At 32.0% G+C, this 25,144-nt stretch overlaps 12 protein-coding genes and 1 pseudogene across 13 annotated transcripts, besides 4 other annotated features; 3 read left to right on the forward strand and 10 right to left on the reverse strand.

Moving 5' to 3' along the window:
- Positions 1 to 124: 124 nt before the first annotated feature.
- On the forward strand, positions 125 to 388 carry TVAGG3_0954170 (RNA ligase (ATP) protein; the record flags this gene model as incomplete). The annotated part of the gene is made up of 1 exon (XM_001581645.1): positions 125 to 388. The coding sequence occupies one exon, from the start codon at positions 125 to 127 to the stop codon at positions 386 to 388; it is 264 nt and encodes an 87-aa protein (XP_001581695.1).
- A 378-nt stretch (positions 389 to 766) lies between these two features.
- TVAGG3_0954180 lies at positions 767 to 2,043 on the reverse strand (annotated as a pseudogene). Its single transcript has one exon. A coding segment is annotated over exon 1 (1,277 nt).
- Positions 2,044 to 2,450: 407 nt separating this feature from the next.
- Positions 2,451 to 4,045, reverse strand: TVAGG3_0954190 (regulation of zinc ion transport; the record flags this gene model as incomplete). Its single annotated transcript, XM_001285551.1, has 1 exon — positions 3,524 to 4,006. A coding segment is annotated over one exon (483 nt), but the record flags the coding sequence as incomplete, so codon positions are not given.
- A 104-nt stretch (positions 4,046 to 4,149) lies between these two features.
- Positions 4,150 to 4,186: a mobile genetic element.
- A 1,176-nt stretch (positions 4,187 to 5,362) lies between these two features.
- Positions 5,363 to 5,400: a mobile genetic element.
- An 810-nt stretch (positions 5,401 to 6,210) lies between these two features.
- Positions 6,211 to 7,370, forward strand: TVAGG3_0954220 (RNA polymerase II CTD heptapeptide repeat kinase protein; the record flags this gene model as incomplete). Its single annotated transcript, XM_001308565.2, has 1 exon — positions 6,316 to 7,326. The coding sequence occupies one exon, from the start codon at positions 6,316 to 6,318 to the stop codon at positions 7,324 to 7,326; it is 1,011 nt and encodes a 336-aa protein (XP_001308566.1).
- A 235-nt stretch (positions 7,371 to 7,605) lies between these two features.
- On the reverse strand, positions 7,606 to 8,295 carry TVAGG3_0954230 (uncharacterized protein; the record flags this gene model as incomplete). Its single annotated transcript, XM_001308564.1, has 1 exon — positions 7,924 to 8,295. One exon carries the CDS (start codon positions 8,293 to 8,295, stop codon positions 7,924 to 7,926), a length of 372 nt encoding a protein of 123 aa, XP_001308565.1.
- Positions 8,296 to 8,336: 41 nt separating this feature from the next.
- TVAGG3_0954240 (lipid binding) lies at positions 8,337 to 10,329 on the reverse strand (the record flags this gene model as incomplete). The annotated part of the gene is made up of 1 exon (XM_001308563.2): positions 8,671 to 10,329. The coding sequence occupies one exon, from the start codon at positions 10,327 to 10,329 to the stop codon at positions 8,671 to 8,673; it is 1,659 nt and encodes a 552-aa protein (XP_001308564.2).
- Positions 10,330 to 11,278: 949 nt separating this feature from the next.
- TVAGG3_0954250 (GTPase activator protein) lies at positions 11,279 to 11,960 on the reverse strand (the record flags this gene model as incomplete). Its single annotated transcript, XM_001308562.1, has 1 exon — positions 11,369 to 11,944. The coding sequence occupies one exon, from the start codon at positions 11,942 to 11,944 to the stop codon at positions 11,369 to 11,371; it is 576 nt and encodes a 191-aa protein (XP_001308563.1).
- Positions 11,961 to 12,038: 78 nt separating this feature from the next.
- Positions 12,039 to 13,352, reverse strand: TVAGG3_0954260 (uncharacterized protein; the record flags this gene model as incomplete). Its single annotated transcript, XM_001308561.1, has 1 exon — positions 12,203 to 13,327. One exon carries the CDS (start codon positions 13,325 to 13,327, stop codon positions 12,203 to 12,205), a length of 1,125 nt encoding a protein of 374 aa, XP_001308562.1.
- A 270-nt stretch (positions 13,353 to 13,622) lies between these two features.
- Positions 13,623 to 15,110, reverse strand: TVAGG3_0954270 (carboxylic ester hydrolase protein; the record flags this gene model as incomplete). The annotated part of the gene is made up of 1 exon (XM_001308560.2): positions 13,684 to 14,442. The coding sequence occupies one exon, from the start codon at positions 14,440 to 14,442 to the stop codon at positions 13,684 to 13,686; it is 759 nt and encodes a 252-aa protein (XP_001308561.1).
- Positions 15,111 to 15,193: 83 nt separating this feature from the next.
- On the reverse strand, positions 15,194 to 16,594 carry TVAGG3_0954280 (transmembrane transporter protein; the record flags this gene model as incomplete). Its single annotated transcript, XM_001308559.1, has 1 exon — positions 15,614 to 16,594. The coding sequence occupies one exon, from the start codon at positions 16,592 to 16,594 to the stop codon at positions 15,614 to 15,616; it is 981 nt and encodes a 326-aa protein (XP_001308560.1).
- Positions 16,595 to 16,864: 270 nt separating this feature from the next.
- On the forward strand, positions 16,865 to 18,000 carry TVAGG3_0954290 (uncharacterized protein; the record flags this gene model as incomplete). Its single annotated transcript, XM_001308558.1, has 1 exon — positions 16,870 to 17,961. One exon carries the CDS (start codon positions 16,870 to 16,872, stop codon positions 17,959 to 17,961), a length of 1,092 nt encoding a protein of 363 aa, XP_001308559.1.
- A 78-nt stretch (positions 18,001 to 18,078) lies between these two features.
- TVAGG3_0954300 (eukaryotic translation initiation factor 3 subunit EIF-3 family) lies at positions 18,079 to 20,457 on the reverse strand (the record flags this gene model as incomplete). Its single annotated transcript, XM_001308557.1, has 1 exon — positions 18,079 to 20,457. The coding sequence occupies one exon, from the start codon at positions 20,455 to 20,457 to the stop codon at positions 18,079 to 18,081; it is 2,379 nt and encodes a 792-aa protein (XP_001308558.1).
- Positions 20,458 to 20,913: 456 nt separating this feature from the next.
- Positions 20,914 to 20,948: a mobile genetic element.
- Positions 20,949 to 22,127: 1,179 nt separating this feature from the next.
- Positions 22,128 to 22,165: a mobile genetic element.
- A 295-nt stretch (positions 22,166 to 22,460) lies between these two features.
- Positions 22,461 to 23,883, reverse strand: TVAGG3_0954330 (STKc AGC domain-containing protein; the record flags this gene model as incomplete). Its single annotated transcript, XM_001308556.1, has 1 exon — positions 22,503 to 23,861. The coding sequence occupies one exon, from the start codon at positions 23,859 to 23,861 to the stop codon at positions 22,503 to 22,505; it is 1,359 nt and encodes a 452-aa protein (XP_001308557.1).
- Between the last annotated feature and the right edge of the window lie 1,261 nt (positions 23,884 to 25,144).

Raw genomic sequence — 25,144 nt, forward strand, 5'->3', positions numbered from 1 at the left:
CACACGTGCATTTGGTCCAGGCCGTGAGGAGATCCCAGAGAAGTACCGCTCGATCGGCCAGCCAATCCTCATTGGTGGATCAATGGGAACAGCATCATATGTTCTCGTCGGAACAGATGAGTCAATGAAGTGTGCATTCGGATCAACATGCCACGGTGCAGGACGTCTCATGTCTCGTTCAAAGGCACTCAAGACAATTCCTCTCGAGAAGGTACAGAATGATCTTGCTTCACATGGTGTCTTCCTCAAGGCAGCAGACAAGCAAACAATTCAGGATGAGTCTCCAGACGCATACAAGGACATCGAGCAGGTTATCGATGCATGCGAGACAGTTGGTATCTCACACAAGGTTGCACGCCTCGTTCCAATGGGCGTTATCAAGGGATGATCTTATAATTACAAAAGCATATGAATAAATGTTTTGTAATGATTTGTCAAGTTATTAATAACTTTTTCATACATCAGATTGATATGCGAATTGATATCTCATTTGAAATTAATTATATTTTATTGAGTATTCAATGAGCCAAGAAGTTCCACATGATGTTAAGCAAATACAAACAATTCTCTAGCCATTGAAGAGAGATAAGATTGAAATTTAGATAATTTTATTCTTATTGTTACGATAACATGGCTTGTATATGTGAAAAAATCAAAACGATTATATAAACAAATAAATTTACAAACAAGAAAAATAAAAAACAATTAAAAAATTATAAATTGATGCAATCTCTCACGTTGCATATCTCATCGTTCTTAAGCTTGTTCACAAGCTCATTAGAAAAGATGGAAATACCGACTTGCTTGATGACTTTGCATAAAACAAGTCTCTTATGCCAAGATCCACGCATAAGTCTCTCTTCCATGCATTTGATCAATGAATTATCAGAGTTGACCAACATGGCCCAAAGATTTGCGCTTTCATTCCTGATAATTGCTGTTTGATCTTCGGAATAAATTTCTGCGAGTCTGACTAATTGGTTTCCGAGAGAATGGAATGAATTCCTCGCATTGTTTGAGGAGGGCGTATCTGGTTCTCCAATCTGGAATGTTAGATGGATCTAATAATTCGATAAAGTCACTTTGGTTAGTAAAATTCTGTGCAAATGAATACAATCTCCATGCGAATGGAGTAAATGAAACTAATTCTGATGCAGCTCTTAAGTAAAGTGGTTCTTCTGATTTGATATCGGCTTTGCTTGCTGTTTCGAGTAAAGCAACGGCAGCATCGTTTCTATCGATCTTAATAGCTTCAAAGAACGCGTCGATGATCTGAGAAAACGATGTGGCCATTACAATTTCCGGTAAAGATGGAAAAGCGTATCTAACAGTTATAGAGCTAGAAAGTAGTTTCTTGTATTCATCTAAGAGAGGTGGTGATGCCTTTGCAATGACGGTCGCTGCAACTTGTCTTACGCCTGGATGTGTATCGTTTGCAGCCTGGATAAGAATATTTCTCATTGAATCATCGTCAATCATGCAATTTGGAAGGATTGTAAGAACTGTGCCTCTGACAACTGATGACTTATCTCGAGCTAATAATTTAAAATATTGTTGTACGCGCCAGAAATCGCGAACAATTGATATCAAATGAACTGCTAACTTGCGTGTATTCTGATCTTCGTCTTGATATAAGTGAGAAATGATTTCGCAAATGATATCATCTCGGTAGTATTTCGGAATAGAAGAAGCAATTTCAACGGCTAATTCGGTTAAATCAGAGGCCTTTCTTGGACCGCCAAATTTTATTGTTGATTGGATTGTAGAGAAGATTTCATTCCTGATGATCGAAGATCTATCTTCCGGAAAATTATCGAGAATTAAACGAATTAATGTTGGAAGTGTTTCAAACTTGTTCTTTTTGTCTTGCTTGATAATATTTTTGATCTCTGGTATGAGTTGTACGTTGATAAAGTCAATAGAAAAGTCCTCGTTGCGAATTGGCTGAGCAATTACAGGGAAACATTGCCTATTGACAAAATCAGGATCATCCAAATTGCTTATACGCAAACTTGGAGAACTCAAGGATAAAGAATCAAACATAATTATACTACTTTTTATTGATATCGTTAAAATTCAACACAAAAATTGTGGCGACTGATATTTAAATGAACCTAAATATTATTGAACTGCATACAGAAAACAACCATAAATCCTAATTAGTAGGATAAATTTTTAAACTTTTTGAGAACGACTTTTGAATTAAATTTGTCTAAATTTTTTCCTCTCTTTCAATTCATTAATTAAAATGATTTAATGGAATAATATTAATTAAACGCAGATCTACAATACATTTATAAAATAGCATTATCAATTCAATTCATAAATTCGAGTGAAAATATTCGGTTACATATGCAGAACTTAAAATAAATTGAATTCAGCAAATTTTAAATAGAAATTTTGAAATTGCTAACGTGTTTTTATAAAAATTTATTCAAATATTCTCTTATCAGCAATTGAAAGATTTGCAATAATGAGATACGTTCCGAAAACTTGTTATTGGAGTCAAATTCTCCTATTTGACTAGATTTTTGATGGAAATTCTAAATTTTGAAAAATGCAAATGGTATAAAGGTATGTTTGGTGGGCAATTTAATTTCTATATCTATCGTAATGATGTTCTCTCTTATAATGAAAGCCAAAAAAATAATTAACTAGTAAACAAAATATTTAATATGCAAAACAATAACATTTCTTATTCGTTAAGAGGTGTCCGAAGATTACCTTGCATTTCGTTATGCAAATGATCATGGCTGTGGCTGTGCAAGTGTGCATGGTCGTGATCATCGTGATCGTGGTCGTGTTCATGGCCAGGAAGGTTCACATGTGGGCAACCGATTGAATGTTGGTAAACTGGAGGAGTTTGGAAGATTCTTTTATCACTTCCAAAAGATGTTGCGTAGAAGCAGGAACCAACGCTATCAGTGCCTTGAGGGAAGTCATCTACGAATTCTATTTGTACTGTTGTTGAATAAACACCATGGGAGATCATTATATTATGGCATTGTTCAAGAACTTTCTTGTTTCTTTCTTTAGAATCGACAACAACATGAAGTAGAGCTAAGTATATTTCTTTGCAAAGCTCCCAAACATGGAGTTCATGAACAGCAACTATACCTTCAATCTTCATCAAGTCTGCTTTAATTAATTCGACATCAATGTACTCAGGACATGATTCAAGAAGTATGCTACCTGTGCGACGTAATAATCCTTGAGATCCATAAACTAAAATGATGAAGATAAAGATTGAACAAGCAGGATCTAAATAGAAACGTCCATTCCATGTAGTCCATTGGCAAACAGCAGCTGAAATAACTACAGCGACTGATCCAAGAAGATCGCCAATGATATGTAAAAATATTCCTTGAATATTATCCGAATGATGGTGATCATGGAAAATGAAAATGCCGATAGCGTTAACGAGAAGGCCGAGGATACCGACGATTAAGAATGCTTTGGGTTCGACGATTTCTTCTACTTTAATAAATCTTTCGATTGCTTCAAATAGAATTGTCATGCAAACAGCAAGCAAGAAAATAGCGTTTGTGAATCCTCCAATAACTTCAGCACGTGCAAGACTGAAAGTATATTTCTTTGTTGGAGGTTTCTTTGCTTTTTCGTGAGCAACAAGACCGATAATTAGCGACATCTCATCTGAAAGCATATGCCAAGCATCAGACTGAAGTGATAATGATTTGGTTATAATTCCAGTGATTAATTCAGCAAAGAAAAATATACCAGTCAAGCTAATCATAAGAATTAAGCGCCATGTTACACCCTCAGCAGCGTGGTTATGGTCGTGATCATGATCATGGTGATGGTCGTGGTCATGAACATGAAAATGATTATTTTTTTCGGCGACCTGTAAAAATTGTTCGCAGTTCTCTGGTTCTAGTAGGCCAACCGTTGTATCGCTTTCGTTATGTTCTGAATGTGTATGATGATGGCCTGGTTCAGCTTCATTTTTGTTCATTACTTTCTTATGATATAAATTATCAACAATCATTATTAAATTTGAGAAGGAAGAAACGGTTATTTTAAAAATTGATAAGGTTAATCACCCTACAAAGTATTTAATTTTTATTCAATTTTTAAATATCAAATTTAATTATGCCATGAAGCGGGGGACGCAGAGTACGCTTCATGTTGTAATAAACAGAAATTCATCAAAAGTGACAGCTCTCAATTTTTTGACATTTGTAAATTCTAAATTGAATGAGAAAAATGAAATAATACTAAGCATAATACAGTATTCGAGATTTAATTATAATTAGGAAAAAGTTAGTTTTGAGAGTACTTTTCATAGGCATATAGAATGAAATCTTCTGAAAAATAATATCACATAAACTCATATTATTTTCTAATATATAACTATTTTATATAAAAATCAAATTCAATGATCTTAAAAGCGAAGGATAAACCTCAAAATTTACGAATATAATGAGTGGGAATATAATGCTTATCTATCAAAACCATATGAAATATCAATTTTTGCTTTACGCCTAATTTTTGACGACAATTAGCAAAAAATGTTAAATGTTAACACTCAGTCCATTTGAATATGAAAAATAAAATTGACTTTGATTAAATGTTTTTATTTATCATGCAATTCTTCTTGCGACCAAAGATTTGAATAAAAGTTCAAAAAATAAGATAGCTTAAAAAATAATATACGGTAGTGTTTACTAATAGATGAATAGTATATAAATTCTATTAAAATGGATTTGATCCAAAAAAATATATAAAATTTGATCATAAATAAAATCGTTTTAAATTACTTCTTCATTTAAATTATAACAATTATTTTTGGTTTTATATTTTTTTGGATCAAATCCATTTTAATAGAATTTATATACTATTCATCTATTAGTAAACACTACCGTATATTATTTTTTAAGCTATCTTATTTTTTGAACTTTTATTCAAATCTTTGGTCGCAAGAAGAATTGCATGATAAATAAAAACATTTAATCAAAGTCAATTTTATTTTTCATATTCAAATGGACTGAGTGTTAACATTTAACATTTTTTGCTAATTGTCGTCAAAAATTAGGCGTAAAGCAAAAATTGATATTTCATATGGTTTTATGATAGATAAGCATTATATTCCCACTCATTATATTCGTAAATTTTGAGGTTTATCCTTCGCTTTTAAGATCATTGAATTTGATTTTTATATAAAATAGTTATATATTAGAAAATAATATGAGTTTATGTGATATTATTTTTCAGAAGATTTTGTGTTCTTCTTCAAAATTTTATTTTTTTATTAAAAAGAATCTTTACAAAATATACATTTACTTTAATTAATATTTAAAAACGTGCTCTATCAAAAGTTCCAAAAATTCAATATTTTAGCTTTTCTGAGGTGTCACTTTTGATGAATTTCTGTTTACAACAATGTATGCTGCATATGAATTCCCTCGGCAAGGAACATGGATTTTATTAAAATAATGAGTTCATATTCGGTCAATTTTCATTTAATAAGAACTCTTATTTAACCATTATCTTAGGAAATGATAGACTATAAGATTTTTAATTACCATTATGCATAATGTTTATTTTCTATCATACTCGTGAATTTTTGATTTGGAGAGATAGAAAAGTTCGCTTTGAGATTTACATATGGTGACAAAGCGCATGAAACAGGTATATGAATCGACGAATCGTAAGGTTGGAGCAAATAATGAAAATATAAGCTATAAAATACTGTTCTTTTCATTATAACTGCTTGAGAATGATTTCATTATGTACATATATTTTTGAAAAAGTTGTATGACTTCTATATCCATGACAATATATTCTTCCCTTTCTATATATATATATCGAGCGAGGAATAAATTCTGCATACAGTCCTCAAATTCGCTTCTTTTGGATCTTTCTCATTTTGGAGTTTAGATTTATGTCCAGATGAGATAAATAATTTTGATATTATCCATGCATTGCATAGTCATGATGATATTCTAATTCCAATACTCTTATTGATGCGATTTATACTTTGCTTATTGATTATTCGTAATTGTAAATGATCAAATACATCAAAGAAATGCTCTGACTATGAACTCGTAATGCTTGAATAATTTTATGGATATATATGCATTCCTTAAAGAAAGAATTCTTATAATACTCATATGACTAAAATGATGGGAAATTTTCGTCGAACTAACGAAGAAGGAAACAATCGGTAGCTTTCAATCATTCACTGCTTTCTTGCCTTGCAGTTCTCAATGACTTTTACGATCTTTTTATAATAAGAGCGAGCTTCGGAAAAATTTGAACTCGTCTAAAATTTGCCAATATTTCCTTTCGACTCTCATGATGAACGTACGCAATTTAAAATCTGAGAAGTTGGTAGGAAGTGGAACATACGGCGAAGCATACAGATTTATTGACGAAAAGGGTGATGCTATTTCCGTAAAAAAATCAAAACCGATTCAACCAGAAAAACCAATTCCATCTGTCATAATTCGAGAAATATGTCTCCTAAGCGAACCTAAATATATTCATATTATTCATGCGCAAAAGGTTTCAATTCAAGGAATTAATTCGAATTATAGCATTCATTTCAACTATGAATTTGGTGCAATTGACGTATATAAACTACAAACTAAATATTTAAATAGATCTCCTTCAGAAATTGTTGCAAAATCAATTCTGTTTCAATTATTACTGGCATTGAATCATCTCCATAGCCATGGAATCATACACTGTGATCTTACGCCATCCAATTTAATTATAATGCCGAAAGCATACGAGCGACCAGGAATTCTTAAATTAATCGATTTTGGATTATCAAGAACTGCAGAATGGAAGAATCAAGAGGAAAATACGTTTGTAGTCACAATATGGTACAGATCTCCGGAGCTTTTACTCGATGACAAACACTATACAACAGCAGTTGATATGTGGGCTGCAGGATGTATATTTGCGGAGCTATTAACGGGCGAAATATTGTTTCGCTCTAAAGCTAAGAATGAAAATAGTAACGAATTTTGTGACGTTCAAATGGAATCGATTTTACGAGTGATGGGGAATTTTAGACCATCAGATTTGCCTCAATATCAGAGTAATTTTCTTATACCATTCCAACAGTTAAATTATAGACCATTTCAAAGTACTTTTGACATGAAATTTAGTAATATTGATCAAACTGCAAAAGATCTTTTGAGATCTATGCTAACACTAAACCCAGCAAATAGAATTAGTGCCCACGATGCCCTGCGCCATCCGTACTTTAATAAATTACCAGTTCCTGTGATGAATATCACTAATTTGTTTCCTGATTCAAAGTGGGCTGAAATTGAAAGTAGTATATGGGAAAGTTAATAAAAGTATTGTTTTGTTTGTTATATTTAAAAAAAATATATGTTTATATGTTTTATTATTGCAGAATTATGATGTGAAAACACATCTTTAGGATAACACAGAACTTTTTATAAATTCTAATATAGTATATCTCATTGAAATGCTCTTGAAAGTCTATTTCAACGTTTCATTTATTGAAATCGTCTGATTTAGTAAGATAGTCTTACTCAAATTCATATACTATATGAGAACTTTTTGTGATATTATTGATTGTGCATGGGAAAAAAATAGATAAAGGAAATAAATATTAATTTATTAAAGAAAAAGTATCTTTTGTACAATGTTAACTAATTATAGATTAGGATAATTCGATGTTATCATTATGAAGCAGAAAAGAAAACGAAAAATCGATGAATTGATTTCATAACAATATTAACTGAGTTAATGAGACTAATGGTAAGACACTAGTATAGTGTGCATTAACAAGAACTAGTTACTAGTATTAATTCATCTAACCGATAATCGTATTGAAAATTACATTTGAAACGTAGATTTAAATATTGTAAACATAGCTCTGTGTATATGCTAGCAAATTTAACATTAAAATTCGAGTGAAATTTAACGATTTACAACTTGAATTTCGATTATTTCCGTATTTTCTATTTTTTTAATATCATTGATTATATTGTTTCTGTCTAAAACTTCACCTGTTACTTTAAGGTCAAATTCTCTCTCTTTACCCAAAAAATAGGCAACAAAATCGTATAATTTTGAGATAGGTTCTTGAACACGGAACCACTCGTAAATTGCTGTATTGTCAGGCATCATGAAATATATGAAAACTGAAACTGTATGATATAATTCATTTTTTGTTGCAATTGCAGTCCAAAATGGAATAGCAGATTCGATCTTAGACTGAACAGGTAGTGCATTATGAGTGGTAGAGAACATTTTCTTTGGGAAAATAGTTCTCTTTTGTTCAGTTGTCATATATTTAAAAAATAAATTATTCAATTTTTTCAATGACCATTCACAAAAATAAATTATTTAATCGCATTTCATATAAAACTAAACTAAAAATATAAAATTCGAAGTTAAAATTCACGGAGATCCTTCTGTGCGAAGAAGTCTTCAACCATATCTTGTTCCATGAAATCTTTCCGAATGGATCAGCTCTAGAATTCTCAGCAGGGCCTTCTGTTGCAACAATTGAATCATTATTAAGTGAAATTTTGAAGTCAGTTGTCGCCATTTCATCTGCATGAAGGACTGTTTCTTCCTGAAGTGAGATAGCTGAATCGTCACTTACTTCATCCTTTCTCATAAAGTAATAAGTAAAGAATACAATTAAGGCAATCAGAGCAATTAAACCAGCGACAGCACCAGCATAATTGCTATTAATTTATTATCCTTTTTTATAGTAGAGGAATTTCCTTGGGCTTCAGGAAGTTTTGCTTCAAGTGTTGCTTGAACTTTGATAATAATAGGAGTTGCTGAAGGTGAGAATGTATGTCTAGGTGTACTATGTGGTGTAGAAGCAGCTGTTTCATGAGGCGTTGGCTTAGGAATTGTAATTGTGAAGTTAGGATAAAACAAAGGTACTGAATAAGAACCTGGGAATATCTTTCCTGACTTCAATGAAGGACCAAGCTGTGTCTGAGCTGTTGGATACCTCTTTTCTGTTGTTGGACCTGGAACCTTAGTAATAGGTGTTGCATCATAAACAAACTTTGTTGGACTTGGAACTCCAGCTGCTGTTCCATTCACTGTAGGTGTGCCAACGATGTAGGAAATGTTTGTTTCGTTATAAACTGAAGGAGCATCTCCAATTCCTGGTAAATCTGTTGTAATGACTTCGCAAATACCCCATGGTTCTCTTGTTGTATTTCTCATCTGAAGATAATTGACGGAACAGTTTCCTTTCAAAGGACGTTTAACCTTTGAAATTGCTTCATCTCTTTCTACTTCTGGGACAGCTCCGTACATGTAGTCATCATATGTGACGTATTCAAGGTAGCCATCAAGAAGAACTTCATTACCGGCACCTCCTCCCAAAGATGATCCGGTTGTTGTTGCTGAGTCTTTGTAGAAACAGGTGTGGTATGATCGAAGAGAACGCATCTCGTAAGTCTTTGCACCTGTTGGTGTAGAACCTTTCCTGGAGTCAGAGTAGAAGTAAATTGCACCACCTCCTCTTCCCAATTCATGATTGGAGTTAACTTTATTGGGGTAATCTTTACTCATGGTCTCGCCGCGTAATTTAGTTTTAGTATCTGTAGTTAAACGGTATTCTGGAGTCGATGCATCAACAACGTTATAAGCAAACCAGCTTCTGAAGAGTTTAAGAGAATCACAGTTAGCAGATGATATTGCTCCACCTGTGAAACTGCACTTGTTGCTGTAGAACTTTGAAAGTTCAATGTAAACTTCCACTGCATATGAAATTGCAATGGCTCCACCAACTTCTGAAGCGATATTTTGCCTAAACTCAAGCCAACCGCCTATAAGCGTAATTTTGGGAGAAAGGTAGCTTCCATCTGTTGGATTAAATTCCGATTGGAAATAGATAGCGCCACCATTCTTGTAAGCCATATTACTGGTAAATGTCGAGTTATATAATAACATTGCGGATGAAACAGAGCAAATAGCTCCACCTACAGACGCTTTGTTAGATTCAAAAATGATTTGGTAATCAGGTGAATCTGAATGTGCTTGAAATATACTTTCCAATATGTTAATAGCTCCACCTGAGCCTGATGTAACGCCTGCACCGAAAGCGAAGTTATTTAAAAATTTTGTACGGCCCGTAATTGTAATTTCGCATTTATAAAACGTCTGATTTCTTCCTGAATGACTGATTTCTTTATCTTGAATAGTTGTTGACTGTTCATGAAATTCAAATAAATCAGAAGTCGATTCTGAAATGCCCTTTACAAAGAGATCTCCGCTATCCTTTTCTACAAGATTTGGATGATATAAGGCATGAGTTGCTCTGATTAAGAAATTAAAGTAAAAACAAATCATCATTATTTGATAGCCACTTTTATTTTTGAATCACATTGAATTACTTGAATGATTATAATTATTTGCAAGTGATCTAAGAATATAATAGTTCAATATAAAAAAGTGATGTTTGATCACATTTAATATATATTTTCTGAGTTCATTCAAAATATTAACAATAGCAATTTTAATCAACTTCAGCATATGCATATATTTGATTACAGATTCTATATAAAGGATTATCGTCGGAAAATCTGACATAAATTGGGGTTCTCAGTTAAGATATTTGATCTACTTAAATTTTACAACCTTATTTACGAAAAAAGGCGGAACAAAATCAGATTCAAAGATTTCAAAGATAATTTGAATGTATCTACAAATTAACTTACTTTTCAAGATTATTTTATATAAAATTTAAGTATCTGTTTAAAATTTAGATATTAATTCCGTTAAATGTAAGATTAAACCTTAAAATTGTGGATAACAGATTTATCCAAATTTTTCCAAATTATTGTAATGAACACTATGTCATCAATAAAATTTTCATCTTCTCAAAGTGAATTCATTCTTTATCCGTTATTTCGGATACACAAAGAAGTAATTTTTTTGATAAGAACCTTAACCGATAATGCATTTTAGTGCTCCATTCGTCATGTTAATGCTTTGTCATGGCAGATCATTAAAAATGAATAGTTATCTCTGCGAATTCAGTATTATCAAAAAACAAAACGGAGTAAATTAGCTAGTTTTTTAAAGAAAATTGTTATAACTCTGGAACTGAAACTTATATTTATATGAATTCCATGCTAACGTAAAGAAATTAATATTTGTGAAATTCCAATTGCTTATTTTTCTTACAGACACTATTTCACAATGTAACAATCCCGGTAGATTGTGATAGATATGATATTTCAATACAATTGATCATAAGTATTACTTTAAAAAAAAATATTTCGCTAGCATAGAAATTCCAATTATTATCATGTTTATATGGAAAAGACAAACCATTATCATGATCATAATATAGCAAACTTTCCCTATTATAAAAACAATAAATTATTTACATATCCGGAATATCAAAGTCAGATCCAGTTTCATTAAGTATTTTAACGCATGGCTGAAAAATCTTTGGAAATGGTACATGGTTGTGAAATCTGGTAGAATCCTGAGTTAAACAAGTTTGGAAACAAGTAGATATATTAGCCATAGACATTTGGTTCACGTGAGCATTGATGAATACTTCATTTATTGCAGAAAAGATGTAAGCTAAGCATTTCCTATTAATTTGAGGGAGATTTTTAATTACATCGTAAATAGATTCTTCTCTAAGCTCTACGTAATATTGATTGAATACTTCCGGAATAAGAATTGGTTCCGGTATGTTCATCAACCAGTTCTTCAAAAATCCAGAAACGTCATGGACTTGACAGCATGGAGGAATAGCTACTTCTTTGTGATTTAATACATGGTATAATTCCTCAATATAATATTTGTTTCCATTAATTCTGAAAACTCCAACTGTTTTTGCAAACTTTTTGATGAAACTTGTGCATTCTGGTACAAATGCTGGAACTCCATCTTCTGTTAAATGGAGTGATTGAAGGGGTTTCCCTTGAAGTGAAGGTGTTGCATACATTTTTTTTCGAATTCCGAATCAAAAATCTTGTCACTTTTTTAACGTCTAGTTCTAAAAAAGTTGAGTCCCCTAGCTTTAATTCTTTATGATGAATGTGGCTTGCTGTCTGTGAATAACAAAAAACGTACAACTCCGAAGCAATTTCAATTTCCCCATTCCACAGAAATCGAATCTTGAGCCAAGTCCTATAAATTCATATATGCTCACAATACTCATAAGCAAATGCATAGAAAAGATTATTAAAAACAATTTGAAATTTTAATCTAATGCAAAAATATCTTCACTATCAGAATCTGACTTCTTTTCATCTTCACCACCTACTTGTTCGTATTCTTGTTCTATTTCTTCATGAATTATTGGCTCATTTGGAATTTCTTGGATTAATGGTTGTTCTTTTACGAATTTTTCTTCTGCTTTCTCTTCGGACATGACGAAATCATCACTGGAATCTTTATCTTCCTCTTCAGCCTTTTCCTGTTCAATCTTTATCTTTTCTAATTCACCTTTTCCGAGATTTTCTTCTCCTTCATGATCTTCTGGAAGTTCATCATCGCTAGAGAGGAAGAATCTGTCATGACTGATATCAATACCTTGTTTCCTGGCTGTTTCACGATAAATTCTTCTCTGCTGTTTTCTGTTTCTTTCATCTTCGGCTTCTTTTTCCGCTTTAATCTTTATTCGCTCCTGCATTGCAGCACTTGGGCCATTAGCTAGATATACAATAGCTATACGGCGCTCTTGAGCTGTAACTGGTTGTGAATCTAAATAATTTAGATTTGTTAATGTAGTAATAATCTTTCTACGGTAGCCACTCATTGTACGAGCAATCTCATTTCCTTCTAATTTGAGAACTCCTAAGTTAGGAAGTTTGAATATAACTTCAAATAAAGATTCATCTTCGAATTTATTATCAGCCAAGTTCAAAACACCAATTGAATCTTTGACAGCTAACAGTCCCTCGATACTTGCAGCATCTTTGAGCCTGTTGTGATCGATTTCAAGCGTATGTAACTTTGGGCAATGTTCAAGTCCTGTAATCTTTGAAATGTAGTTATGAGAAAGAACTAATGTTTCGAGATTAACGAGTTTCTCAAGTCCTTTGATTTCTTGGATAACATTTCCTTGAAGATATAAGCAGACAAGATTTGTAAGTGTATCTAATCCTTCAATTTCATAAATAGCGTTGTTGTTAAGCCATATTGATGTCAAATTTACATATGGCTCTAAGTTAGCGATTTTTTGGTAGCCACTGAAATGCAAATAAAGAACATCGTTGAGCTCTGGGATTGTATAAAGCTGGTTTTTAACACATGAGTCCATAATAGCTTTTGGTGTAATCATTGGTATTTGCTCTTCCTCTTCCTCATGGAGATCCTGACTCATTTTTTCTTACGCACGTTATTAAATTTTCACCTGGCTAATTTTAAATCTCTTGAGCTTTCTCTAACATATTCTGTACATACATATGAAATTCTTGAGTTTTTACCGCATGTAGTGCTTTGATTTATTAAATTTCATGATAATCAAATCATTCATCTAAATTGATACAGCAAATTAAGAAACATCTCATAAATTTATACTTACGAAAGTCTATGTTAATCTTGTGCATATATATTCCTCCATAGAATTTTGAATTTCATTGAAATGGAATAAAATTCAGAAAAATAAAATAGATATAGCAAAATAGATAGGAAATTTTTAAGTTATCTCACAAATAGTCTTTATTATAGTTAATATTTCTACTCCAAAATTGCATCTGCTATATTTTGATTTGCAACTTTGGCTTCTCTAAGGAATGGTACAGCTGGGAAGCAATGGAACATATGTGGGAACTCGTAATAGTTCAAAGGAATGTTCTCTTTCTGGAATCTATCTCTCAAAAGTCTGACATCAGGATTTAAGACATCATGAGTACCATCATACATAGAGATATTTGGTAAATTATGTAAATTGCCATAAAGTGGACTGATTCTTGGATCTTTCAGATCAATATCTCCAGCAAAGAGTTTAGCAGCTTGAATGAGACCAGAAATACTTGTCATCGTATCAACTTTATCGTTCTTATAGCAATCTTGATTTGTCATTGATAAATCTACCCATGGTGAGACCATAAATATCTTGGATGGTAAAGGAAGTTTCATATCTCTGAGAGACATGGCGAAACTAAGTATAAATCCTGATCCTGCTGAATCTCCTAGAAGATATACTTTCTCTGGTGCGTTTTTCTCCAAAACATGTAAATATAAGTTTTTGATGAATGAAAACAGCTTCGTATATGTCCACCTTGGTGCAAGATCGTAATCTGGAATGATAAATGTTGCATTTGTACGACTAATAATAGCTCCAACCATAAACCACTGGAAGCTAATCATATTTTGAACGTAAGCACCTCCATGAACGTAAAATACTACTTTATCAGTAGCACCTGTCTTTGGTTGTAATATCCAATAATGTCTGTCTTCGAACTTTGTGTAATTAATGTTTAATTTTCGAACCATATAAAATGGAACTCTTTCTGGAGTATCATCAAATACTCCCTTCTTGATTATACCATCGAGTTCGGGTTTGAAATTTAATGCATAGATGCAAAATTGTACAAATTTAGATAAAATACTTTTGTTTGGATCTAAATTATGGATTGTGAATCCTGGTTTAACAACACATGAGCTATCTATAACGTATGCTAAGAACAATGAGAGAATAGTAATAATGGATAGGAAGATAATCAAGAGTTTTCTCATAAATTTATGTAAACTATTCAAAGATCCGATCACACAATTTTATTAGACTTGGAGTAATATTACTTCAAGTGTATTTTTCAATTCATTTCACAAAAAAAATTATCGAAATCCTCGTAATTTACCCGGCCATTTCAAAACGAGCATCTTTCAAGAGAGAGGGTCAAAGTTGCTATTTGTCACTTTTCCACAAGAATATAATGGGGAAAAAGTTATCATATAGTTGATCTCATTCACTGAGGTGAGAGATGCATGTAGTGTAATTTGATAAACAGTGGGATTGCTGCTCTAAGTCCTAGGTTCGAGACACATTGGCTTTATTTTTCTCTTTTTTATTGACGTAAACTATTCAATTTTTGTGTTATCCATTCAAATTTCAGAATTTTTTTTGCAGATTTCACGCTACATTCGAAGTTACCTTTTGTAACAACCACCACCGCCTACGAAAGACGAAAGTGTGTCACGATTTCACCCGGAAATCCGACGGTTGTTTAAGAGTAAGCACTTTTGGCACCTACTCCATCTTTCAATGAATTCAAGATGTACATCATACTTCCATATTGTCTCAAAGCTATACTTGAAGTATTTTGTTTCAATTTCGTTGCTTTTATTATCTAAATTTAATTTGAACTCTCAAAAAGACATAATTTTAAAAATAAAGATCATTTTTACTTAAAAATGAGCATTAAAGAATTATATTCTGTGGGAATCACGAACGAGTTGCATTACGTGGTTGTTGAGCTTATCGTTAGCGATGAGTTCTTCGAGTTTGTGCTTGCAATTTAATTTTTAATCTATCAGAATCTGACTTCTTTTCATCTTCGGTATAATTATACATATATTAAATAAAAACAATATATGTATAAAGCATAAAGTTATCATAAATATCATGGTAAACGATGCTGTATAATGGTAATAGTTAAAAATCAAATTAATTAACAAGTTTTGTATTATCGATGTATTTCTGGGAAAATTCGTAATGTGGATTGTCAGAATATTGTGGTCCTGCATTTCTGTATTTTTCTTCGGGTGCCCAAACGCAGAAAATAATAATTGCGATTGGAATGCAAATAAATCCGATCAAATAGAGCCAGGAAGCTTTCTGTCCGAAAAATAGTATGGATAGGGCAAGAGAGTAAAAGTTATTTGATAAAAACGAGATATTCATCTCAGTAGCGCTGGAATGTTGAAGAACAAAAGGAACTAAGCTATAATATAGTGACAGAATTATTACATAGCCTATTAGCAAGCAAATTATCTGCCAGCTCCAATGATACGTATAAATTTGTTTCCATTCAACCGAACCTGTAACAATTGTAGCAACAGGAGCTGTACATAATGAAAATCTGAATAAGAATGTTGAAATTGTATTCTCAAATACTAAAACTTCTTGTAAAATGTTGGCAATTGCGTAACAAAAAGCAGAAGCAAGAGCAAGAACATTTCCTTGCCAATGGGTATCGCCAATTCCATCAGCAACGAATACTAAAACGATGCCTGTAACGCCAATAAAGATTGAAAGTACTTGCTGCCAAGAAATATCTCTTTTCAGGAAAAAGTAACTAATTGGTGCAACCCAAAAGATTACAGTCGTAACTAAAAGCATAGAAGATGACAATGAAGTCATTGTATATGCATAAATAGCTGTAACATCACCGCCAAAATTTAGTACTGAGACAATAAAGTATTTAATCCATGGCATTGATGTTTTTGGGGCGAATTTAAAATGGACGAGGAGCAGAGTTGTGTATGTTAATGCGAGTTGGAAGAATGGCATCGTTCTTCCGTTCAAATTATTCATAAGTGTGACAAATGATGCGCCACTAACATTCATTATGGCGCATACTTGCCACATTATCATTACAAACCATTTCTTTTCCATCATCTTGTATAGACATGTTGAAATACCCATTTCTTTTTAATTAAAATTTTCGTCACTTTTATATTTATTTGAAAATGGAAAATTTGGCAAATACGCCAATCATTCTATCAATAACTTAAATGGGCTATGTCTTATTGCGATAAGGCAATAATTTCAAAATTGTGCTTTCATAATGTTGAGCAATTCAATATATAGCCATTATGATTTAATAAATATCTTAGATACACTATACTTAATTTATATATGTGTGTTAACATCTCATTATTATATCTCTTTGATGATTTTCGAATTTTTAAACGGCAACAATGAGCAAAGCAGCACCTTTCGCTCTTGAACGCCAGGTTAAAAATATTCAATTCCGTATCCAGCAAAAAATTAGTATTGCTGATGATGAAATTGAGCGATTTTCAGAAGTTTTAACTCAGTATAAATCAGAGATTGTAAGAAAAGAAAAAGAATTAGAAAGAATTCAAGGAAAAATAGATTCTCTCACTCAAATAAAGGATGGAGAAAAGCGAAGAATGCAAGTAGATCATCAAATGAGGCTTTCTCAAATGACATTAAATCATCAATTATTTATACAGAAGCTAAGAGAAGAACAAGAAAACGAAATTAACCGAATACAAGATGAATTTGGAACAAAACTTGAAAATATTTCAAATCTCATTGATGGAAGATTGGAAAGATCTTATAAATCAGTTGAAAAAGAGATAGAAATGCTTCGAAATACAATTGATGTTAATGCTGCAACATTATCTCGTACAAATCGTAAAAAAGATAATCTAGATATTGAAACTAAAGACCACTGCAATACTATTAACAACGGAGTTATTCTTCAGCTAAGATCCTATGCTCAGAAATGTAATAATGAACGTGCTAACAATTTACTAATGTCGAGAGCCAAATTACAAGAATGTGTTGCACAAATTGAAGATATGGAAAAAGAACACATTACAGCTCTCAACGATCGTAAGAATGCGCTCGAACATATAGATAAGCAGTACGAAAAAGAACTTGCTTCATTAGCTCAGCAGCACAATCATAAGATTTTGATGTTGAGTGGACATTTAACAGAAACACAGAAAAGAATGCAGATTCTCAGAAAAGCTGCACATAACTTAGAGCAGAGCAATGAGCAGCAGCTGCATGAGACCATGAAAGAGATAGATATGATGCCTTCTCCAGTTCAAAATGATCAAGATTACGAAATACTTGGCGAAGAGCAAAAGAATGGAGAAGAGTTAGAGAAAAAGAGAAGTATTCTCAAGATGGAATTAAGGAAGAAAGAAGAGCTTTTAGATGAAGTTCGAAATGAAAACAGTAAGATACGAAAAGATATAGCTGCTGTAAGTCATCAGGTTCGTATGGGAGCCAGAAAGGCTCAATTCGGAATTTAATTTTTATTTTGTTTGTTGTATATAATAATAAAAAAAAACATATTGTTGTAATTTTATATAAAACAAAAATACTATTTAATATAAAAGATAGATTAACATGGATAAAAGAAAAGAGGATTAGAGAATGAGTTTGTAGATCTTTGGATAGGCGTCTGGCTTTGCAGATTTAAGATATTCAACTGGTCCGTTTGCACAAATTTCATCAAGAAGTTTGTCAGTACCAGGGAATTCTTCATTTAATGCTTGTTGTCTTATTGAAGCAACTTGGTTAGCATTGTTGATTGCCATTGACTTAAAGAATAATCTAATGATATTCTTTGCAATGATGCGACACGAAGGAGATTTGTTTTCATTTTCTCCAGAGAAATCTCTTGTAAATAATATGTTGTAGAAAACAAATGCATTATCAAAATCGCATAAAACATCAAAATTATTTGCAAGAATTTGGATATTCTCGTAGGCAATGAATTCATCTGAATAATAACAAAACTTCTGGTAGGCTTGTTTTGCCAAATTAAGAGATTCTTCATAGAATTTGTCATTGTATAAAATTTGTGATTGAAGCAAATATTTGAAAGGAGTATCTTTCATTTCTGATTCAACAAATGTCTTAAGTTCTTTCAATTTTCCTTGAGCAAGTAATATCTTTCCAACTAAAAACTGCAAAGATGTGGATAACTTATTAAATGATCCGTAAAAGTTCTTTGCTTGAGTTGTCAGTTGAAGTGAATGATCATAATTTCCTGCTCTGTATTCAATAATCGTTGCAGAATGATAAAACAATCCTTCAAACCAATGATTCTCACCAAGACAATAAGAAATGAGATGGGCTCCTTGATCATAGTTCTCCAGAGAAACTGTTGCCAAGCCAATGATTGGACTGATCTCACGATGTGTTGATTTGCATGTCTCGAAACAAAGCTTTGCAAATTTTAGATTTCCTGCAAAGCAATAGCAAATTGTGAGAATTCCCATGATTGTGGAGATCATCGGATTCTGTTCTCCGTACAAAGTTTGTATGACTGAGGTTCTTTCGTTCAAAGATGCACAGCATTCTTCATATTTCATGTCGCAGAATAAACTGAACTCATTTTTGTTGATTGGGCGAACTGAATAACAAAGTTCAAGTAATTGATGATTTGGAACAACTTGCTCGAACATAATTTGTGATTCATCGAGTGGTGTATCAAATTTGTAATCCTTTGATTCAGAAAAGTCAACACCAAGAGTGTTTTGCAAAGCAATAAATAATTCAAATCTTGGAATCGTAACTTTTGGAGGAATTGTGTAGCTAAACGTGTCAAGCATGTTTTGTGCAAGTGTACTATTCCAATATGTTGTTTCATCAAGTAATACTTTGTTAAATAAGTCAACAATCTGAGCTTTCCAGTCTTTTGATTGATCATACGAAGAATTGAAGATGTTCATGCATAATCTTGCTATCATTTCTGTCTCGATAACTTTCTTTATCATTGGATTTGTTAATTGATTTGCGATTTTTGGAAGATGTTGTGTTAAAATGTGCATTCTTTTAAGTTGTGCATTGAGTGTAACAGAATCGTAAATGAAATATTCCATGTTATCCAATTCCTTGGAAAAGTTTGAAATTGTATCATCTGATTCATACATATCATAGAGCGAAGAAGCATCTAAAATCCAAAGACGACCTTTCTTATCTTCGCAGATGTTAAATCTCTGAAGGATATCATCTGTAATTCCAAGTTGCATCTTTAAATGTAAAAGTTTGATATTACTTCCAGCACTCAATTTAGTTCTTGGATGGAACATGTCAACTGAAACAAGAAATGTCCTTCCTCTTGTTGTGAACAAAGAAAGAAGAGGAACATATAAATACTCAATTTGTTGAGAAGCAATCCAAGCGAGAGAGGATATTCTTTTCTCTGCCATTGGACGTTCAAGCTGGCATATTTCCTGGATTGTAAGACCTTCGATGCTTTTAACATCTGTTCCTTGCTTTATTGCAGATTCAATCTGTTGATGAGATATTGAAAGGAATTTTGCGCAAAGTTTTGCGTAGTTTAGTTGTCCATTTTGTGTATCTTTGTTTTCGAGAGCGAAGTCATAGCTCTTTACGTATTCTTCGAGATTGAAATTTTCGGCCATTAAGTCAGTTCTTGATAGAACTGCTAATGATTCACGTTTTGGTTGAGAAAGAGAAATTCTTTTAACTTTGCTTGCGATTAATGAGACTCTTTTTGTGGAATTGCGGAAATAATGAATGAAACTCTTTCTGACTTCATCATCTGATACAGAAAATACTAATTTAATAACGCCTATTTCGAGTTTGAAAACATTCTCTTTGTTAAATTGAGTTCTTTTCAGTTTTTTAGCTCGGCTGCCAACAATATTGTAAGTTTTTTCTGGTTTGTCATCCTTATCGCTTTTGAAAATGTACAAGAATTCTGGAGTTGCCCTAATAAACTTTTTCTGCCATGCGTCATCATCATAGCTATATTGCTCTGCGAACCCTTCCATTTCTAAACGTACATTTTTTCAACCGAAATTTTATATCCAAATTTCGAAATATTGTTTAGCTCACAGGCACTATATTATGCATGTTTCCTGCTCATTGTTAGGTTTTATGATCTATCTTTTGTTTTATGACTATTATTCAGATCAAAATAATTCCATTTCTCAATTAATGCTTAAGAAAGCAGAGTTGAAGATAACATTTAGTACATAATAACTGTGTGTAATGTTATTCTTCAAGTGATTTAAGTAAATTATCAATAGTGAATTGTAACCATCTTAACTGCTAATGAGAGCGTAAGATATGAAGTTTTAGATCATAAATCTCAATTTTTGAGCATATTTTGCTATAGTTTCCTTAATGAACATACGAAATCTTTTATTCGTATTTCTGAAAATGAATATTTGAGTATGTTTGATAATAATTCTTACCATACATATCATTTCTATTTCAATACTGTCATAAACAGAAATTCATCAAAAGTGACAGCTCTCAATTTTTTGACATTTGTAAATTCTAAATTGAATGAGAAAAATGAAATAATACTAAGCATAATACAATATTCGAGATTTAATTATAATTAGGAAAAAGTTAGTTTTGAGAGTACTTTTCATAGGCATATAGAATGAAATCTTCTGAAAAATAATATCACATAAACTCATATTATTTTCTAATATATAACTATTTTATATAAAAATCAAATTCAATGATCTTAAAAGCGAAGGATAAACCTCAAAATTTACGAATATAATGAGTGGGAATATAATGCTTATCTATCATAAAACCATATGAAATATCAATTTTTGCTTTACGCCTAATTTTTGACGACAATTAGCAAAAAATGTTAAATGTTAACACTCAGTCCATTTGAATATGAAAAATAAAATTGACTTTGATTAAATGTTTTTTATTTATCATGCAATTCTTCTTGCGACCAAAGATTTGAATAAAAGTTCAAAAAATAAGATAGCTTAAAAAATAATATACGGTAGTGTTTACTAATAGATGAATAGTATATAAATTCTATTAAAATGGATTTGATCCAAAAAAATATATAAAATTTGATCATAAATAAAATCGTTTTAAATTACTTCTTCATTTAAATTATAACAATTATTTTTGGTTTTATATTTTTTTGGATCAAATCCATTTTAATAGAATTATATACTATTCATCTATTAGTAAACACTACCGTATATTATTTTTTAAGCTATCTTATTTTTTGAACTTTTATTCAAATCTTTGGTCGCAAGAAGAATTGCATGATAAATAAAAACATTTAATCAAAGTCAATTTTATTTTTCATATTCAAATGGACTGAGTGTTAACATTTAACATTTTTTGCTAATTGTCGTCAAAAATTAGGCGTAAAGCAAAAATTGATATTTCATATGGTTTTATGATAGATAAGCATTATATTCCCACTCATTATATTCGTAAATTTTGAGGTTTATCCTTCGCTTTTAAGATCATTGAATTTGATTTTTATATAAAATAGTTATATATTAGAAAATAATATGAGTTTATGTGATATTATTTTTCAGAAGATTTTGTGTTCTTCTTCAAAATTTTATTTTTTTTATTAAAAAGAATCTTTACAAAATATACATTTACTTTAATTAATATTTAAAAACGTGCTCTATCAAAAGTTCCAAAAATTCAATATTTTAGCTTTTCTGAGGTGTCACTTTTGATGAATTTCTGTTTACAACAATACTAAAGTTTTTTCTCGCTGAAACAAATAAGTTAATGATTTTTGATTAAATAACATATAAATAAGAGTTTTTAATCGGATAAAACAGAAATACTCTTTATACCCATTATAGATAATGCTAAAAGTGATGTGATTGTAAGGAAATAATGACGCATAAAATAATCATTTGTCTCAAAATTTGATAAAAATTGTCCATGTCACTCGCTCAGAAAAAATAAAATAAATTTCGGTTCATTCTGAGAAGGAAGATCCAAAAAACTCACTCGATTCATTCCAAACGAAATATAACTTTTATCCTAAATAAAATTCATAAAAAAAAGAAAATGCAAAAAAAAATTAAAGATCATCGAGAGCTGAATCCTGTGTGCAAGTAAATCCGGTGAATTGTTGTTGTGTATCATGTCCGATTAAGCTTCCATCTTCGAATGAAACACCTCCTGTTTCCTGAGTGAATTCTTCATCGAAGCAAGAAGTATCTGTAGCGTCCTTGATTTCTGGGACCCACTCTGGCTTGACCTTCTTCTCTTCGACTTCACTCCAGTTGAGGTCTTTGAAGAATGGATGAGTCTTGATCTCTTCCATATCAGTAGGACCTGAACCGAGACGAGTTGCTGGATTCTTATCTAAGAGCTTGTTGATAAGATTGCGAGCAGCAAGAGAAATGTGGGATGGGAAGGCTACTTCGTCCCTGAGAATAGAACGGTACATCTGATTAACATTCTCATCGTAAAATGGTGGAAGGCCTGTAAGCATCTCGAAGATTAAGATACCGAGTGACCACCAGTCAACGGCCTTTGTGTAAGGAAGGCGCTGGATCATTTCTGGAGCGATATATTCAGGAGTTCCGCAGAATGAGTTTGTTGATTCGTTATCTGTAGCGCGTTTTGCAAGGCCGAAGTCTGTAAGGCGTAAGTGGCCATCAATATCGACAAGGATGTTTTCGGGCTTCAAGTCGCGATAAATGTAATTTTTCGAGTGGAGGTATCCTAAACCGAGAAGGATTTCAGCTGCATAAAGCCTTGTACGTGATTCTGGGAAGCTGGATTCTTGTTTCAAACGACCGAATAATTCACCTCCCGGTACGTAATCAAGAATCATGAAAACCTTTGCGTCTGTTTGGAATGTATAGTGGGCACCAACAAGGAATGGGCATTTGACTTTGAGGAGAAGATCTCTTTCGACAATTGTTTGCTCAATCTGATCTGTCTCGGCTAAAAGCCTCTTGCTCATTGTCTTAAGAGCAAAGAGCTTGCCTGTTTCTTTTTGTTTGACGAGTTGGACCTTTCCGTATGTTCCACGACCGAGAACGCCGATAATCGTAAAATCTTCCATAGAAGCTTTCTTAACTGGTGCTCCGGCCGCTTTCGCCCCTGGTGCTGGAACTGGAGCAGCTGCTGTAGATGTGGGACAGTGAGCGATTGTGTTCGAAATTGCTGAAATCCAATCAGAACATTCTTTTTGAGTATCGGTAACGATGAAATAAGTACGCTCGCTTGTGACGATCTTGAAAGCTGGTTGTTTCTTGCAATCTGGAGCTGGTGAAACAACACAAGTAGATCCGATTGGGATTCTTCCTTGTTCTTCACCTCCTTCCTTTGTAAAATAGACGAGTGCATCCTTTTCGAGGACGAACCAGCGCTTCTTCCATGTTTTGATAAGGCCGCCCTGTTTCGTACCCCAACCTGCTTTGATCATTTAAGTCTAAAGTCTATCGGTGTTGAACAATAAAAGTGACAATTATTTCACAGATCAAGTGAGTGGGATAAATTTTATACAAATACGAATCGGAGTATAAATATGAAAAAATATGATTTCTATTTTTCGGTTGCATTTAATTTCTCGTTCTGAGAAAGTTCGTTCAGAAACCTTAGAAAATATACGACCATTCTTAGATTGGGTGAATCTATACTAGCGCCTGCTGCATGTAACATATAAGCCTAAGGGTTTCGAAGCATTTCGTTACACTTTGTAAGAAATATTTTAGGAAAATATATGTGAATACGCATTCCATTATTATTTATCACTAATTCTGATTTAAACTAGATTAATAACCCTATTCGATTCATTATACATTGATCGATATTGGTTGAGCATTATTTTCGGAATTCTTCAAATTATCTAGACAATTTATTCTATATAATGTGTTCTCTACTATGTGTTTTGAGATGTTTAGCTGATTACAAAACTCTGATTTCACTACAAAATTAATCAAAAATTAATTTAAAATTAAATAAAGAAAATTTAATGACATTTGTGTTATTCTAAAGTAACAGGAATGTATTCCACTTAGAATTAGCACCGGTGTAAAAACTTACAATTTTCAATTTTTTGAATTTAAGATTATATATTGGGAATATTGTTCTATTTTTTAACGCACTTCGAGGAATTCAAATTATTATCTCTGGCCAGCAAATAAAAAATATGAAATCATATTGCAAGAATTTGAAGTTTAGATTAACAAAATAAGTCAAAGCATGCGATAATGAATCAAATGTAGATGTCGACATTAGTATATATAGATAAATTAAAATTCTTTTATACAAATATTGAAATAATTGAAGATCAGAGTTTATCATAAACTCATATCCTATATGGTGACACAAATGTTTCGTATGTGCAGGTTAGATATCATTATTCTCAATAAGAAAATGCATGAAAATGTTACACAGATTACCAATTTTATTTGCTCCAAAAAGAAGTGAATTCAAATTCCTGAAGTTTCGGAAGCCAAGTATATATTGGCATAAAGATTTTCTTCTATAATATTGACATTTCGCTTTGATATTTTTCATCTGTTTGTATAAATTTCTCATCAAAGTCTGATTTTCTAAATGATATGATTTTAAGAGACCCAATGTTTTCCACATCCATGTGTTCTCATTTTTGTTGCGTTCAAGCTATATATCATTGATTCCGAAATGATTATTCACTAAATTCTTGATTTTTTAAATATATTTATGATTTATTTTATTTAAATT

The sequence above is a fragment of the Trichomonas vaginalis genome, chromosome I, assembly GCF_026262505.1.
Source record: "Trichomonas vaginalis G3 chromosome I, whole genome shotgun sequence".
Lineage (NCBI taxonomy): Eukaryota > Parabasalia > Trichomonadida > Trichomonadidae > Trichomonas > Trichomonas vaginalis.